The sequence below is a fragment of the Rhopalosiphum padi genome, chromosome 4, assembly GCF_020882245.1.
Source record: "Rhopalosiphum padi isolate XX-2018 chromosome 4, ASM2088224v1, whole genome shotgun sequence".
NCBI lineage: Eukaryota > Metazoa > Arthropoda > Insecta > Hemiptera > Aphididae > Rhopalosiphum > Rhopalosiphum padi.
Window position 1 is genome coordinate 44,845,237 of NC_083600.1, and position 19,315 is coordinate 44,864,551.

The following is a 19,315-nucleotide window of genomic DNA, read 5'->3' on the forward strand; positions in this document are numbered from 1 at the left end:
AGCACTTTTATTAGTTTTATAGATAAATGAGTTTTTAAAAAAAAAAATTTTATTTTTGTTTATGCATTTTTGAACTAGTAAATATTTGTAGATATTTAAACTTGAAGGTTTTTTTTGGTAGCGATTCGAATCATTTACTACTAAACATTTTAATACTAAATTCTAGATACTTTTTATTTTTTTAATATTTAGGAAAAACAAAAATTATAAATATTTTATTTAGAACAATGGGAATTTTTACGCAACTAAAGATTTCTATGGTCTCAATTTTTTTTTACACTGAAACTCAAAAATAAACAAATGTAGACTTAAATTTTTTACAAAATATTTATGTTACTATTTAGTTTTTTTTGCTGATTTTTTTGTCGTCACTATTTATAAATTAACTTTAAAATGTTAATATTTTAAGTTTTTCCCAATTGATGAATGATACATTTTTGTTAGCGCATAAAAAAACTTCACAATTTAATACAAGGTTTCTTATAGGCTTATATCAATTAAAAATACTATTAATTAACAAATTAACAACCATAATTTTATTTAAGCTTTTGAGCATTTTAAACTTGATGAAATGCATCAAGATTAAAATAATTTAAAAAACTGTTGAAATTGAAAATTGGTTAATTTTTTAATTTGTATATTTATTGATTTTAAAATAAATTTAAAGTAAAATTATAACAATTATGAATATTTACAAGTTACTCTTAATTTTGTATACCTAAAATTAAAATAAATGAACAATATTTTTCATAACTACCTAGTTCATATTGATATTAAAAAATTAAACAATATATTTTTTATATACATTTTAAGTTCAATTTTGGACGATATTTAAACAATGAATAACAATGTTCGTTTTTTTATTATAATTAAAAAATATTATTCATGATGATTTAAATGTTACGTATATTATGCATTTTACTTTAGGAAATGGCATTTAAAAAATATTCAGATTAATTTCGACTTTTAAGACATTAAAATGAATGAACTAATTCACAAAATACCATAAACCTATTTTTACTGTTTTACGGTTAGGTGATATTAATTCAAATGTTAATAGCAAATATTTTATATGGTATACATTATATTTATTATTATAAATTATAATAATTATATATTAATAATATATTAAATACATTTTCGGTGAATATTAAATCAATCTACTGTTATACTAAATGTAGAATAAATTACTTTGATTTCAATATCACAAAACAAATCATGAAATTTACTTAGTTAAATAGGTTAACAGACCACTAAATTCAGAATCATTTTTTTTTATATATCGTTGAATTTAAATTTAACACATCCATTACAGTGACATTTTTTCATTGGAAATTAAAAGAAAAGTCTATTGTAAAGCCATAAGCATTTAGTATGAACGATTGAAGTTAAAATTTTGTTAACATTGAGTATTCCCACACAAAATAATGATCTCTCTTCAAAGTATTTTTGTAATTTGGTCGTTATTTCAAAAATATTAATCCTATAAACTTTAAATATTCCACTATTACCTAAATTATAATTTAACATACGTAATGATTTTTTCAGAACATTTAAACTAATTTTAAGTTATTTATACAACAAACTGATTCACACCTTTCTACAGTACTTTGTTATGAACTAAATCAAACAGTAAAATAGGTATTTACATTATACAAAGTTATGATTCGTTTTTATGCCAAATAATAGTTATAAATATATATAAATATATTAATATATATTTCAATATTTAAATCAAATCCTTAAATTTAAATTTAACATGTCCATTACAGTGATCTACTCGATGCAAGGTACACTTTTCAATTTATATATACGCATTATACGATAGGTTTGGTTAGGTTTTTGTCTATACATCTTGTGTATAATTGATTACTTTTCCCGAAATTTAAAATATAATATTGTCAAATCGTCTGGTTTTCTAATTTTTAACATAATTATTATAATTGCTGTAAACTAATATTGTAGTTCTATAGACGGATTTATCTTTTATTGATTTGTATAGTATTTTATTATATATTATATATTATATATTAATAATAAAATACACTTATTAGATGTATATTTAATTATTTTAGGTTGGTTGGGTGAAAGCCGATACAAAAGCCATTCAAGCTATACATGACCATGTCATTACGCATAATGCTAGAGTGTCCGTTTCTCATACAGATGATTCGACATGGAATTTACACATAAAAAACGTACAAGAAGAAGACCGTGGTCAATATATGTGTCAAATTAATACTGATCCAATGATAAGTCAGGTAATCTATTTCAGTAGTAATAGTTAGTATTTGTACAAATTTATAATAAAGAATTTTAAAAGATCTTATCATATATCATACTTATTTAATATCGTGGATTTCATTAGCTACATGTTTATAATATATTAAAAAAGTAGGTTTATTTATTTCATGTTCATATTAAATAATTTAATATTTAAGTTTCATTTAATCTAATTTGCTTATTTTAATGCTAATAACAATTAAATATTACGAAATTAAGACAAGTTTAATTTGAATATATAGATAATGGACAATGGCATTGTAGTATTTTAATATGGTTTAGATATTTTTATGAATACCTAGTGGTACATTTAATTTTTAATTACGTCTTTTCAATGTAGTAAGTCGTACATGACTAAGGTTAATTTTATACATATACGATTGTATATATTTTTTTAATTCCAGCAGTTTTAAATGTTTTGATTATAATTTGTTTCTGAATAAAAGAAATATAATAACTTCTGAATTCTATTATAATTTAAGTTCAATGTAGGGTGATAGAAACAAACTAAATTAACATTATTTTTACTTATTTTCGACCTCCACAATAATATTTTCTTGTTGCGTTGAAATATTTCATTAAAACTGCTAATCTTTACACTTGGTTTATTCACTACTATAGCCAACGGAGAAAACGATTTGGTAAAAAGAATATTATTATTAGCTGTTCTGATAGGTTTATTTTTTTTCATTCTTAGTTACTAATATATCATAAATTGTGAAATAAAATGTAATTTTCGATGAAAGTAGAGCTCCAGAAAAATATTTCCCTACAGACCAATGAACAGGAACGTTATGATGCATAGGATTCCATTAACACGATTGACAGTACAATTTTTCTTCCAAAATTAAAAAACATAATATAAAAATCGTTAACATTTATTTTTGTTTATTAGATGGGATATTTGGATGTAGTGATACCACCCGATATTATTTACGAAGACACTTCAGGAGATGTAATGGTACCCGAAGGAGGAACTGTGAAGTTAACATGCAGAGCCAAAGGTTACCCAAAACCACACGTTTTGTGGAGAAGAGAAGACGGTCGAGAAATAGTTATTAAAGACGCCAGTAGCACTAAAACTAAAGGTTAGTCAATATGTTTGTTTTGTTTTTTAAAAGTATATTGTCTATACATTTTTTAAAATTATCAAGATAACTTTATACATTCCCTTATTTTGTTCGTAAAAAGAATTAGATAAGTGACAAACTAACACCACTTGTTCAATATTTATATTATGGAATCATATCTTTATAAGAAAAAAAAAACAAATTTTTTAAAACTCAAACATTTGATAAATAAAAGTTTAAAATATATTATTTCAAATAAAGTTAACCCATATGTATTATACAATCTTTTTTGTGGATATATATTGAATAGTATTCGTTGGTACGATTTTTTTTATATTAGTCTATAATGACATAGGTACAGTAACCAAGATTTATTTTTCTTAAAAATTTGTAAACAATTTATCTTTCAAATTGAATTATAACGTTCAGGAAAGTAAAGTAAAGAAACAGTAAATAATATTGGTTAAAACAATTACGACGTTTAATTAAAGAATATATAATCGTATATTATATGCTTCTAGAGAGAGAGAGAGAGAGAGAGAGGCAAACAGACCGAAATATAGTCATATAGAGTATAAGAGAAGTGAATAAGAAGACATTCAAACTTTATAAGGATTATAATTTATGTGTGTATTGTCATTCAAACCCTCTTGATCATTGTGAAATCTCCCAAAACCACTTTTAAGTTTATGTATGGGATGAACTTATATATTACCATTGTAAATTTATTTCTTTGACTGCAGTACTTACCTATTTTGTTGACAGTTTTATCAATTTCAAACTAGAAGTTGATTTAATTTAGAAATTCTGCGTTATCGCTGGAAATTAATTGACTCATGCAATACATGCAATCCCATCAATATCATTAAATATTATAATTTAATTCAATGGATTTTCGTGTTCATAATAAATCTATACGCCAAGTATTAAAAATTAAAATATTATAGAAAACGATATTTTCGGCTAACAGTTGTTATGTGCGCATATTGTGTATACACAATTCCGTTATCGCTCATTTTCTATTAGCCTGCCATACTCATTTTGTCCGTAGAAACGAATAACAAGATATACAGTAAATTACTACCTATTCATGCATATATTTTTACAACTCTTAGATGTTGAGTTCTCTTCGGATCACTTAAACACTAAAAATTTGAAAGAGTTAGTACATATATTTTTACGACTGTGAATCGTTACCTTATTCTCTGTCCATATTAACCATCATCGATTAAAAGATAACAATATTGCCGATCCACAGTCATTATATTGACGCTACAATAAAATTTGTCAAGTAATGTTGTCCCATCGTTAAAAATAAACTTAATAGAAATAATAAGTTAAATGACAAAGACAACTTTCATTGTTTTCAAACTATTTCTACTAAAAACAAATCATCGGAACATTTTTTATAAATATTCTCGTCACCATAAAGAATTACTGAATTCCATTAAGAACTCATGTTAAATCGTACAATACATAATATCGACATGGATTATTTAAGTTATTACGAATGAAAATGAATGTATAGTAATATAATATGTTTAAAATATTACACCCTCTCTATAATCTGGTATTTTCTAAGCTTGTGTAAAACTTTTATTTTTAAAGTTGACAATTAATGCATTACATTATTTAAATTTAAATATCTTGCACTGTTTTGAATCTTATACGTATAACGTGATTTATATTAAGAAATGTATACGTATGTAATAGGTATCTTTAATTTTAGATTTAGAAAAAAGCAATACATACTTCATAACGTTACTGGTACTTAAATTCAAATCATATTTTTAATTTATAATGTTAATCGTGTTAGTATGTGAAAATCGAAAACTATATTAACATTTCACAAACAACCGTCATTGATTTAAACAAAAAAGCTGTTTGGTGAATTTAATGAATTAAGTATATATCACTTGTCAACGAAATGCATTTTCCATACATGCAAACATTTTTGTTAACATTATTTTATTTCACATGAATTTATTTTTAAAATTTAATATTTTTAATACTTTCCGTGCATATATTAATTATAGGTTATTGATTATGAATACGATTCGCATGAAACTCAATTAATGGGTTTTATAGTTTGTCAATTATATTTCAACCAGTGAACTGAACATAATACTCCGAGTTCAGCGGTCTCGTCTGTTCTATTTGAATTTCAATAATCGGAAATATGTGTTTAATACGAAATAATTTTTAAGAGCAAAAATTAATTATGATAGTGATTTTTTCGTTAAGCTCTAATGGACGAACTTTGCGTTCCGTCGAATCTGTTATGTCAAACTCTTCGACTAATAAGCTAGTTGTTACCTGCTGCCACACAGCCGTCTCTGTTGTTCCTGTCAAAAACGTACGTTTTTGCGAATGGCAGTTGCTCCTTGACGCGGCCACAATAGTTCTATTGTCATTATACTTCGTAGACACCAGACATGCTTCGCTCTCCTCCGAACATCTAAAATAAAAAGAAAATAATAATAATAAAAAAAACTATGTTTTGAAACTCTAGTTTGAAAATGAATATGAACGAAAAAAATAATAATAAGAAGAAAATAATCGATCCCTCTTAATCCCAGTTTTAAACTTCAGATAAAAGTTTCTTCCATCCCTCGTTTTACACTCCAAAGGCTTATTGAAATGCACAGAAACAAAAAAATATATCGCCAGTTGGCAAAAACAATGGAGTCCGATGCAACCGAGATAGGGTAAAAGTATGGATCAGACGGTTCGGATGGCGCTTTCAACCCTCGCCAGAGTCTGGGAGTGGGAAAAATAAAAACAAAAAATAACTCAATGTCATCATTAACATTTCTTGTGATTATATATATATGTATTGTTTTGTTTTTTTCTTCCTCTCGATCTTAATCGAACACACAACGTCCTATTGTTATCCAGAATCTTTATAGAACACGCGACGGAATAATACTAGGCACTTTAAAAACCACCAAATTTCATATTCTTGGGCGGTATTTAAAATGAAAAAGATGCTTTCTTAAGATAAGATGTTAAAATATTATCAATAGAACGATGATAAAAATAAATTACGAGGACCTATATATATTGTCATACATTTTGTCAAATTTACATAATATATATATATTATATTTAACTTATATTTTTTGTGTGTATACAATTTATGTTTTATTGCACCCGTGTAACGCTAAGTGGATTAGTTTCAATAATAATGAATTTTTATTTTTAATCGTATATAATGTATTATTTATGGTAAAGTTTTTTTTGAAAATAAACAATGAGTAGCATTATTATTATTTTCAACTTTTGCATTTGAATATAGAATACATTTTTATGTATGCAGTTTTGCACAAAACAAATAGAACATTGTTTTCTTGTTCAAGTATTCCTTCTGATAATGGACCCGAGCTGTATAAATATAAATCAGTTACGCATAAATAACATTTTAAGGATTTGTTTAGGTACATAATTTCTATGTATAGATAAGCGCAATTTTACAAACACACCAGTTACGCTAATGGCATATAATTCCGACTGGTGATATTACTATAAAATATAAAAATTTGGTTTACGTATCACAATAAATTATATTATTAATGCAGTTACATTGTATTTTATTAATTCACAATTTCTGCAATTTATATTATAAATTAATATATATTATTATAATATTACTTGCTATTCTCATATCACGATTAAGTTGCTTGACAATGTTTATGTTACGTATAAGTGTATAATCAGGCGTTGTAGCACAACGTCTAATTTCATTGAACAATGTGAAAAATTATACACTTTGCCTCCGGACATTGAATGACTAAAACACAGTGGACAATTATTATAACAAAAAAACCTATAAAATAGTTTTTGTTTATAATGAATAATTTAATTTAATATTAATTTTAAAACATAATAATGTACATATTGAAATTTTAATTAAACTATTGTGTTTGTGTAGCACTAAAATAATAGAAATAAAAGTTGTTTCTAATTGTTTTACTTATTTTTGTAATTAACGTTATCATGGCATTTAGTTATGTATAGTTTTTCTGTAACCATACATTAGCATTTATTTGTATTATATTATAACTTATACAGTTACACATCCTTGACCACCAAGATGTGTTAATCTTTCTATTATTTTATAGCCGCTTCTGTAGTGTTTAAATCTTTGCATATTTCAAATTGATTTCTAGTGTGAAGTTTTTGAAGTTTACTTTCAGTGGTACCATTTTAATAATAATTGTTTTTTTCAGAATAAAATCTTAAAATTAGGTTTTATTTATTATATTGATAAATATATAACTCATTATTATTGTTACCAGACATAATAATTGATAAAATGAATCGTAGATCACTTTTGGCTTTATCAACATCACCAGGTATTCAATTTTAACACTTTCCCAATTTTATTTTTATACAGTCAATTTTCAGATTGTTTTTTTTATTTTTGAAGCTTGGACTTTTATATTATGTACCGATTCATTTATTTTTTAATTTTTTATTTCCAGCCTTGATTGTATAACATCAGCTGATTCTTAGTTTCAATCGCTATTTTCTTCAAAAAATGTATTAAGAGTTTTTATTTTTTTTTTGTTTTTCAATATTTTTTTCAATAGTGATGATCTGTATATAATTCATCGTAGTTTCTAAATCTACATCAGATTTAATTTTATGTATAATACTTCTCATAGAGAAGTAGTTTTGAGACCTATTTTTGCTCGTGTGTCAGTATGTCACACTTAATCTCATAGGAACAACTCCGTGATATCAAGTTCTGTTTTATTATAAATATTAGATAAATTTGAGGCCTTTGCTCCATTTATTATTATTATTAATTATTAACTAGCTAAAGAGTATATTTTCAACATTTTGGTCAGTCGTCCTCTCCATAGAGCCGTGATTTTGTGAATATTGTGGATTGCCATATGCGATTTTCAGTTCATCTCACATAGGTATTACACAATAAACTTGTTATCAAATCCTCTACCGTTATTACTCTCAACTTTGTAAGATACACGGACCGTTAAATTTAGTAAAAATATTAAGTAATATATAGCAAATTTTTTTACATGTTTGTGTTTTAATGGTTTAACTAAAATATACTTCGTTAAGTGATCTTCATAAAATAAAACTCATTGATAATTATATTTTGTATTCAGTCCATGTTCCATTCGGTTTCTATCTCCGTGACCAGTTTGTAAATGCACGCCATGAATTATTTTATTTAATTTTTCATCATAAACATAATATTTAATAGTATTTTGTTCAGTTACCAGTACAATTAATTTTTCAAAATGACTTATAAGTATATTATATCATATCGCTTTAATAATTTATAATAATTTGGTTTTAATTTTGCTCCACTTCACTTTTTAACCGCTTGACTTTTTGTAATATTTCGTTGTATTTTTTCTCTCAAAAGAATATCAAATTTTTCATAAAATTCATTGCCAATTTCAAATAATATGTAAAATTATTATTTCGATAAAATTCAAAATAATAATACGTCTAGAAAATGGACTAATCTGTTAAATAAATGGCATAAATTATACTGATTTAAAACTCTGTATTATATCTCGGTTTTAGATATTGGTTGGCATACCCTTTGATAAAATTGTCATGCGGTGATAAGTTATTACATTATTTTGCATTACAATATTATAGATATCGAAATCAAGCCCGTATTGGCTATTACCATACAATTAATACTTAGATGTCTGAGAGTAGTTAATTTAATCGATAATCGTTATTATCCGTACATATATTAATAATAATAATATAAGATCACTTAATAGTAGTCGGTTAACAATTAATACTTTGTAAGAAAAACTAAAATTTAAATTATCTACAGATAGGTGGGTACTGAAAAAAATACCCGGTTATTGTATTGTAATGTCCGAACTATGTAATTAAATTGAAAAAAATATTCAACTTTGACCAAATATAATAGGCATTGTACACAATACCCGAGCAATATATTACTATGTCTAAATTATTCACGTTGACCGTAATATTTATAAATAAATAAATGTGCTATGTTATCTACTAATTAGTTGTTATAAATATCAATAGGGAGGGGGGGGGGCATGAGTTTATTTTTATACTTGGTCGAGTTGACTCTAATCCTATTATCTGAATAGGAAAATCGAATATACAATTAATCCAGTCGGCTGTTTAATTTAAATCTACCTATTTATATTCACTTAAAACATTTTTTCGCGATAATAATTACATATTACGATATTGATCTTTGTAAATATTTTATTAGATGTCATGCATGAAAGTTGAGTTAGTTCAAATAAATAAATTATAGTTATATACAAGAGAACCTGTTGTGTTCGATTTTTATTTCTATCCGTTTTCATGAACTACTACAGTAGTCGGTTGCTGTTATAAATTTGGTTTTAAATTTTTCTAATACAGATCGTGGTAATTGATATTATTATTATTTTTATAAGACTTTAATGTCAACACTTAATACGTAAACACAATTTAAGTGTACTGTAGGTATCCTTTTACTATAATTATAATTTGTAGGTTATTCTAACGGAGATAATATAAAAGCAATCTATTCACAAATTAACAGTGTTCGGACTCTTTGCGTTATTTTATAAATAAACAATATGAACTTCAATTATTATTATAACTAAATGTCGAATTAACTCTAAGTACAATACTCATATGACTAAATAATATGCTCGAATAAATATTTCAACACATTGAATAGCCAACTTAAATACAAATATTTTTTGTGTAACAATTATTTTTCAATTAAAAAACTTCAATTTTCAATTTTCGACTGTAGGTATACATTACTATTTCAATGCTTTTGTGTTATCTGAAAATAGGTTGTTGGTTAAACAACGGTATTATTTACAATTAATTGTAATGAAACCAAAAACAATTTATTCAGGGTTTACAATTATTGTTTTACTCCTAATGAACATTCTTCAACCCCCTTTAATGGTTGAAGTTAGCTCTTTAATGTTTAAAAGTTGGTGTCATTTATCTTAGTATTTTACAATGGTGAATGACTGAATGAAAACAAGTAAAATTATTACCAATATAACTTTGTTTGCATTCTCCAGTCAGGTTTTTATGCAAAAATAAAAGAAAATACTGTTCGCCAATACATAAGACATCATTTCGTTCATATTTCTTAGATCTAAGATGTTCACTGCATTATATTATATCACTGGAGCATTAACGTAAAGTTATATTATGTATGAAAATTTCAAAATTTGACGTATAGGCTAGTAAAAAGTTTTCATTGAAAAACTTTGCCTTTTCATAAGAAAATATTACTTTATTCCCATCATTTTTTTTTAAATTGAACATGGCAAATGAAATTCAATCGATCTATTTCCTAATCATGTGCATAATATAACAGTATCCTAATGTAATTTATAAGATGTTTCGTGTAATTAATTAAATAATTATTTTGATATCAAAACTTTACTTGAAACATAATGTGCATTTGGTATTTATTACCAAGTGTAATTAAATTTAGTTAATATATATTACACTAGGAGAATTTGCATTTGCTTACTCTGTTTGCCAGCATCCCAAGATTTTGTTTAAAATACTTATTTCTGAAATATTAATATTTATTAAATCTTTTAATGCTAATCACTAGGTACTATATATGTATTTTTTTTAATTATTATTTATAGTTTTGTTTTGGTTGTCAATTCAATTATAATATATTTATATTCACTATATATATTTATATACACACACACACACACACAGTAGCTATACCAAAAGTTTAAGGATACGGTTTGTGCTTAAACTATTAGTTTATAGGATTATTTCATAAATATCATATCATAATAAAACTTTAATTGGATAGATTATTTTTAGTATACTTACAACGTTTATGTTAGTGCATGCAATAATTTTTATTTTTATAATATTATAAACATTTATATATTGTACAAGTAAAATCAACTTTGATTTTTAAACAATACATTGTTTTGATTATGACTGTTGTAAAAATAAAGTATTATAATATTATGTGCTTAGAATCTAAATATATAATCAATATTTTATTTAATAATGGAAAAATACTTTTAAAATGTATACTAGAGAAAAAAATCTTGTACTTATATTAATATATGTAAATATTTTTCTATAATTCATATATATATATATATATGTATGTTTACATAAATTATATATGCGCAGTATAAAATTATTATTTATATCTGTTAATAGTTTTTATGCCATTGAGAAAAAGGCTTTAATACAAATACACAATAAATTTTACGATCAAATACTTTAACAAAGCGGGTTCGATTATTTTAATAATTCCACACGATTCTCACATTCTCACGGGTTGCACCACTAAAACTAAAATAAAACACACTTACGAGTTTTTATCTGTTGAAATGCTTTGTTGCATTAATAAAAATAACGGAAATGAATTTAACCGCTTTCATTTTAAAGTTAGTTTAAAATCAATATTAAATATGAACTTGATTGAAATTCATAAATTATTGTATTATACAACATTAAAAAATATAGTTGTCTAAGTTGACAGTTGTTTCTGTGATTCAATTAAGTGCAGTTGCACTTTTAAGTTTATAAATTATATTTTTATTTTTTTTTTGAAACATAAATATTATATAATATTACTTATATAATTGGTAAATATTTATTAATTATTACAAATTTGTTTTGTTTTTATTTTTCTACTTTATAAAAATATAATTTTATTTTTATCTTTATCAATTTTCATATTCATAACTGTTTAATCTATTTTTAATTATAAATATTTTATCATGTATCATCTGACTTCATATCTGTAATGGCTAATAACGTTTATAGATAAAGAATATTCTATAATTATGCGACGAGTTAATTAAAATATAAATTAACATTATTAAATATTTATTTTTTAGATTCTGACCATAATGTATCTTTTCTCTTTTTTAAAGAACTTTGCATAATATTCTAATGCGTTTTAATAAAGTGACCATTCGGTTTAAGTAGTAATATGATTTCGAAAATCCAACATAAGATATAAAAGACAAATCTTTCAAAATTATTTATTAACGATATTCAACAATTAATAAACCGTTTTGTGTAAACGCCACATTGAAACCAAATTAGTAAGTATTGTGAACCATTTGCATCTTTTAAAGGTTTGTAGATTTTAATTGATGGAGTTATAATTAAGTTATTTCAAGGAGCACGTTTTAATACCGTATTCTCATATACGTACTTACTGAGAGTATATACTATATAGTATAAACGACTCAAGATAAGATGTTAAGGAAAACAGACAATTATAGGTATAATATAAGGAACGTTCGGTATTGGTAAGACCTAATGTATAACTTATAAGCTTTGGGACCAAAAGACTATTTATACTTTAATACAATCTTTATGAAAATACATTTGATGGCCTCAGAAGATCACTAATATATTTTTACTCCAACTATTACTACTACTGCTATTACTACTTCTATTACAACTACTATAATGTTGTCGATTATTAGGAATAGGACTAGACTCCTAAATAACTACTATTAATATGCATCGGTGTAGATAATATAGTGGAAAACTGGAAATCTTGCAAAGGAAACTAGAGGAGCTAGGAGAGCCGTTGATTCGCAAACGAACGGGTATCTTGGGAATGTAAGCAGCTTAATTAAAACTACTACCCGAGAAATAACAAAAACTATGGACGCGGTATAGGTAATTTTAATGGGTTTCACGGTTCAATAATCTTAACCAAACTCCTTTCAAAAAGTTATCCATAGTCTCTCTTGCAAATACATACAAACATACGCACACATATATGTATACATAAGCTTGTATGTAGGTACATATATTATTCATGCCTAACTCTGTCGACGACTCGTTTCGATCGAACCCAATAATTTAATATTGTTATCCGGTTTATGAGACGCTTTGTGAGGGTAATATCTCGCAATTATATTATTGTAAATTTGTACGAACTATAAAGAATTATAATTCTTGATAGGTCGCACGAAAATTTCAATTGTATTATCTTTAAATCGTCGTCGTCGAATTTGACATACATTCATGTGAATAAAATCTATGTGTTGGAGTAACTAATTTAAGTATCTGTCGTCGACATCATAACTATTAATTATTTTTGAAATAAGTAATTAGTTTTCATACATTTCACTGTCTGTTATTTATAATTAAAGTGTTTAATCAATATAACCAAAAACGCCTAAATAATACAATACAAACAATCTATACTAAACAATGGTATGAGTAGTATAACTATAATTTCTAAGCGGTCTATTTGTTTTCAACTTTGTATCGATTTTAAACAAAAATATTAGATTGTTTGAAATTGATTGATGATAATAAAATAAACATAAACATATACATATACAATACATACATACATACATACATACATACATACATACAAATAAATAAATATTATAGGTTAATAATGCATAAATCGAGTAAAAACTAGAACTGTGTTCTTTTTTTACCTTGTTATTATGGCACTTTTTTGTTTAGCTCTTTATAAAATACTTTTTGTCATTGATATAGAACTCGATGTAACAACGGATTTAGATTTGAAATACAATGAAAAAGATATACGTCTGTGTTTGATGTTTTCCATTCGAATGCATATCAAGTAAACCGTTTCCGAAGAAAGCAATCGTTATTTATTATTGTTTTGAAATCCTCTTTAAAGTCTGATCAAAATATATCAAAAATCTCAAAACAATATTAATCATGCATTTTTAAAATCTTGCATAAATCTTGTTTTTTGAACTTTGGATAAAATTATTTTAAATTGTATACTACTGTATTTCACCTATAATATATGTAAATTGAATAAATCATATTATTATAAGTTAATAATTCATAATAGAAAGGCCCCGCTAAGACAAATACAGTAAAAATCTATACGATTTTTTATAGATCCAATTTTATATCATTATTTAACAAATATATCTTTATAACAGTATAAATAGTGTTAGATTCATAGTTAAATTTACTGATACTAAAACATAACAACAAAACGATAATATTAAGTAAATAATGTATTATCTAAATGAATATTTATAAAATACTTTAGGTACTGAAAAACAAGATAATGGCGTACATAAATAATTATTTTAATAAAGACATACTGTGGGTATTTGTAATAATAAAATGTACCTTGATATTGACTTAGAAAATAATAAATAATGTTAGTATTATTGTAATACATGATATTAATTTAAAGTTTAAAAACTATTCCTAAACTTATAGTTATTGTTTTAAATTTTATTGGATGAGAAATCATTGTTGCATACAAAATTAATCATTTTTATTCCTGATAATTCTTTGTAAAACAAATAATGCCTATTATTAAATTAAAATCAATTTATTTAATGTCAAATGATTCATAATGAATCGTCACAAACATTAAATATAATTTTCACAATATTTTCATAGTGTGCGCCAAATAATTTATTTGGAAATATTTGTAAAACCGATTTGTTCTATGTATGGTAATAATTTGGAGAAATAAAACACACTGATACAAAAAAGATGATGACATAGAATAATGTTATTATTTTTTACGGCAATCGAGTATCAATATCGGTCTGTTCAGTTTGTAATCAAAGACCAAACCTGATAATACCATTGAATTTGATTTACTGTAAACATTTGTAAGCAGCTTAACAGTTTTGTAACAGGTTTTTCCACTCTCGAAAAGCAGATTCATTTTTTGGGATATTTCTTGGAAAAAAATAAAAAAGAATTTACCTTGTTGGGTGTCGGATTCCCTTTGTCTTCAAAGTGCACATAAAAATTGAGAGAGAAAGAGAGAAAGTAAAATCGTATTTATTTAGGCAAACTGAAAACTATAGAACTAAAGAAAATGGATTTTTTTTTAACTTGACGCATCAAAAGAAAATATAATGGATTTTATTCATCTATTATCACGCAATACCGGTTTTTTATCGAAAATGAATTGTGGACTTAGAATTTTGTCCAAACTATAACTGTTAAATCTTTGATGTTGAACGAAACCTTTTCAAATTGTACAAGAAATATTAGAATCATTTTAAGAAAATTTGATTTGAATTTTGTCGAGTTGATCACCACGAGTGCACATGACCTACAATATTATATAAAATTTATCTTTTCAGATTACATTTGGATTTTTTTCAATAGTTTTATTTAAGTACTAGGTATATAAATAATTACTAGATATGGTGTTTTTGAATATGTAAAATAACGCAGTAATTTTTTTTTTCAAACATTTATTTTAAAGACTTGAAAAAAAAATACTATTTTTACCCACTTGGATCAAAATATTTTCATTCCTCCATTATGGCATGTTTAATTTATTGGTTTATCTACTTAAACCATGATAAATGTACGGTGTACCTATACATATATAATATTTAAACAGTATACAGTAGTAGTAGCCGCTAGTACATTATTTAAATGCGTTTCAGTTACCACGTACCAGGGTGAAATGTTGCGGTTGACCAAGGTCAGTAGATCCGAGATGGGAGCTTACCTGTGCATTGGGTCAAACGGAGTGCCACCGTCTGTTAGCAAACGCATCACAGTCAGCGTTCACTGTAAGTATAATATGGGTACTGGGTAGTTGTTGTTAAGTTATTCATTGCTCTCTGGACGTACTTTCGTAAATCAATTATCTGGAAATTAAAATATATCGTCTGCTGGATAAGTGTGATGTCTTCATGTTGAGGACCAACACATTATGATTCTGTGATAAGGTATTATATTAAAATATGGCTATATGCGATAAAAATGATTGAAAATAGATATCGACGGCGACGACTCGTTCGTTCAGTGGGTGTCGCGTTGTTCCATTACTCTATAATAATTCAAAGCATTCCTTACTCGAAGGGCGACAACGCGGGAAACTATGTAATAACTACAACGACCGATCTCAGCTCCGTCCAACTACCAAACGGGCGTATATTATGGTACGATTGAATTGGGTAAAGCGAATAGAAAAAAAAATAAACATCCGTTCGCGGGACGTTGTATACAAGTGCTGCGGGCGTACGGCTTTCGATGCACTTTTCGTCCGCGGCGGGCGGCATGGGTGGGCGAGACCACGCGGGGACGTTGAATTAATGACGCGGACCGGCTACCGCAAGTCGCTATATATATATAAGCACTATTTATTGTATACATACACACGCAACCCGCCCACAGTCTTCGATGCGCGTACAATGCGTATATTATAAGAAACCGTTCCCCTCCCAACAGTGATCGAGAATAAGAAGTCGGATGTTGTGTGGTACAATTAGGAAGTTTATACGAGATCTCGTTAAGTATAATATGGACCCGCACCGCCGCCCGGATAATAGCGCGGGACAAAATTAAAACGAATATCCGTCGAGAGGGATTCGGACGATTTATTATTTCCTCGTCGTCAACGACTTACGAAAAATAGACTTATAGCGCGCGTGCGCATCTCGTCACGTTACGGATGGGTTTTGGGGTTTTTACCCTTCGTCGTAGTTGGTGTAATGTCGCTGAAAATAAACGGCTCTAGGTTCTGTAGGGTGGTGAGGACATAGATTATGAGAGTAAATACAAAATATAATATATTAACATACGTTGCAATTAAATTATTATCTTTTCGCGTATTTCCAAATGCTTATCGTATATTTCGGGTTTAGCCGGTTTAGGTCACGCTTAAATACTAAATTACTTAATGAATTAATAAAATTAATTATTGTAAATCGTTGTTTAGTACTAAAATCCCCAAGGAATTAATTTCAATACTTAAATATTATGCTGCTATCAGAGACGTTTTGTAAGTAAATCATACATGACATTATTGTTTACTGATTTATTTATATTATGTACCCAATTACAATTGTACTTGAGGTGGTTCTACACGAAGGCTGACAGTCAGTTGTCTGTTGAACGTTATTTTGTGGTTGTCGAATGTGATTGTGTCAAGTTAATAAAGTTTTCAAAATCTCACGATTTGATTTAAAATAAATTATGTATACAAAATAGTAAATACTGAAAGTGCATTTTAATTAAACGCATAATGTTAATCAACTGCATCTATTAGTTAAAAAAAAAAAATCAAGAATTGCTAAGAATGGAAAAATATAAAATTACGTCTTAATATTATTAAATTATAATTAAATTAGTATGTGTATAGAGACGCCACATATTTGGTTTCTAGAATATTTTCAATTGACTTTCATTCAATCATAATCGATATTATTTTTGATTACAATAAACAGGATTTAAATTATTATGTATTATTTATAAAATGTATTCTTAAATTAATTGATTAATAAACCAATTATCTGAAGAGCTTTATCACTGAAGAATACTCTTCACCGTGTACTTTTGTTATATATATTATTGTTATTGTATTATCATCCCTTTTTATTCGTGTATTGTTAAAAAAATACAGATTGTAAATTTTTCTTCAAAAAATAAAAAATAATGTGCAAATAATGTGCAAATAAATTAAATTACATGTAGTTACTTTTTAAGTACTTAATGTATGTATACATTGAATTCGTGCACACCAGTATATACGTAAATACGTAATACATTAGTCATTATTTACAAAATAAACAATTATATTTTTCATTTAAATTTTGTATATTATGATAATTTTTGGTTAGTAGTTGTAATAGCCATTATAATCTAAAATTGTATTGAACCAAATTTTGATTTATTTCTCAATTGCACAATTCTTATAAACAATTTATGAATTGTTCACATAATTTATTTTTCAAATAAAAATCCCTGTGCTATTTTTAAATATAACAACTGTTATAATAGCTTGAAAACGTTAGTTATAAATATTCACTTCAACTACCTACTCATAAGACTATGAAGCGGAAGAAAAATATTCCACGAATGTCGTACAATGCTTTATATAATTAAAATAATTTATAATATTCACGCAATAATTCAAGACTGTTCAAAGTTAGTTATGTTAAAATATAGCTGATACATGAGAAACTTTCAGATCTGAAACAAAAATTCTTTAGTGGAGTAAAGAACATATAGAAACGTACTGAAAATTAGGGTTGAACTTTAAAAATATAAACAACAAAATTATAACTATAGTAATTTCTCTTAGAATTAAAACGTTTTGCAGCACATATTAATTTGAAATATTTTATGTACCACAATACGTTTTATTTGTCTTACTACTTGTAAGTCATAAATACGAAAATTTTGACAATAATCGATTGGATTACATAAACATAATAATCATAATATATATTCACGAATGGACTGAGGTAGTTGATATTTTCCTTAACTTTTTTGTTTTGGTTGAAGGTATTTTTTGGTGGTATTTATAATCTTTCATTTTTCTTTTATACTTGTCCTATACACTGATTTTACAACACAAGCCTACGCCTATATAATATGTTAACGATGATACTTTTAAATAATATTTTTTATGCAAGACAATAAAATAAAACATTCCTTTACAATTGTACAGGCTTAGGACTGTCAATAAGTATTAATACTGTGAAATTCACTCATTATCTTTAATGTATACATTAAATATGTACTCGTATATTTTACAAGTTTTTTTAACATGTTTATAAAAACTTATAAATTTTAATCACAATTAAATGATCCAGAATTTGGTTATTGATATTATTACAAAAACTGTTTATGGTTTTAAAAATAAATTTAAATTCACTTTTAATAATTTAAATACATATCTACCCATTCTACCCGTATTCTAAAAATTATTCTAGTCTTATAAGTAATTTAATCACAATTTATAATAATTTTTGCTTTTATATAAGTTAAATTTTTATAACTTTATTTTCGAACTTTTTTTCATTTGAAATATTATGAAACTAATAATTAAATCTTAACGATTGACTACTACAGACATAGCTATGGAGTAAGAGTAGTAATTTCGGTTTATTTAGAAAAATATCTTAATTGTGGAGTAAGTAACACATTATCGAGAGAAAAATGATGAATAAATCAAAGATTTACTATAA

General features: G+C 25.7%; 1 protein-coding gene across 1 annotated transcript in view; it reads left to right on the plus strand.

The window, feature by feature from the left end:
• The window catches only part of LOC132930089 (lachesin-like), an 85,424-nt gene that overhangs the window by 49,272 nt on the left and 16,837 nt on the right, over positions 1-19,315 (plus strand). Inside the window, exons 4-6 of the mRNA XM_060995758.1 lie at positions 2,076-2,261; positions 3,179-3,371; positions 15,782-15,910. Coding sequence (XP_060851741.1) covers positions 2,076-2,261; positions 3,179-3,371; positions 15,782-15,910 — 508 coding nt within the window. The remainder of the gene's footprint in view (positions 1-2,075; positions 2,262-3,178; positions 3,372-15,781; positions 15,911-19,315) is intronic.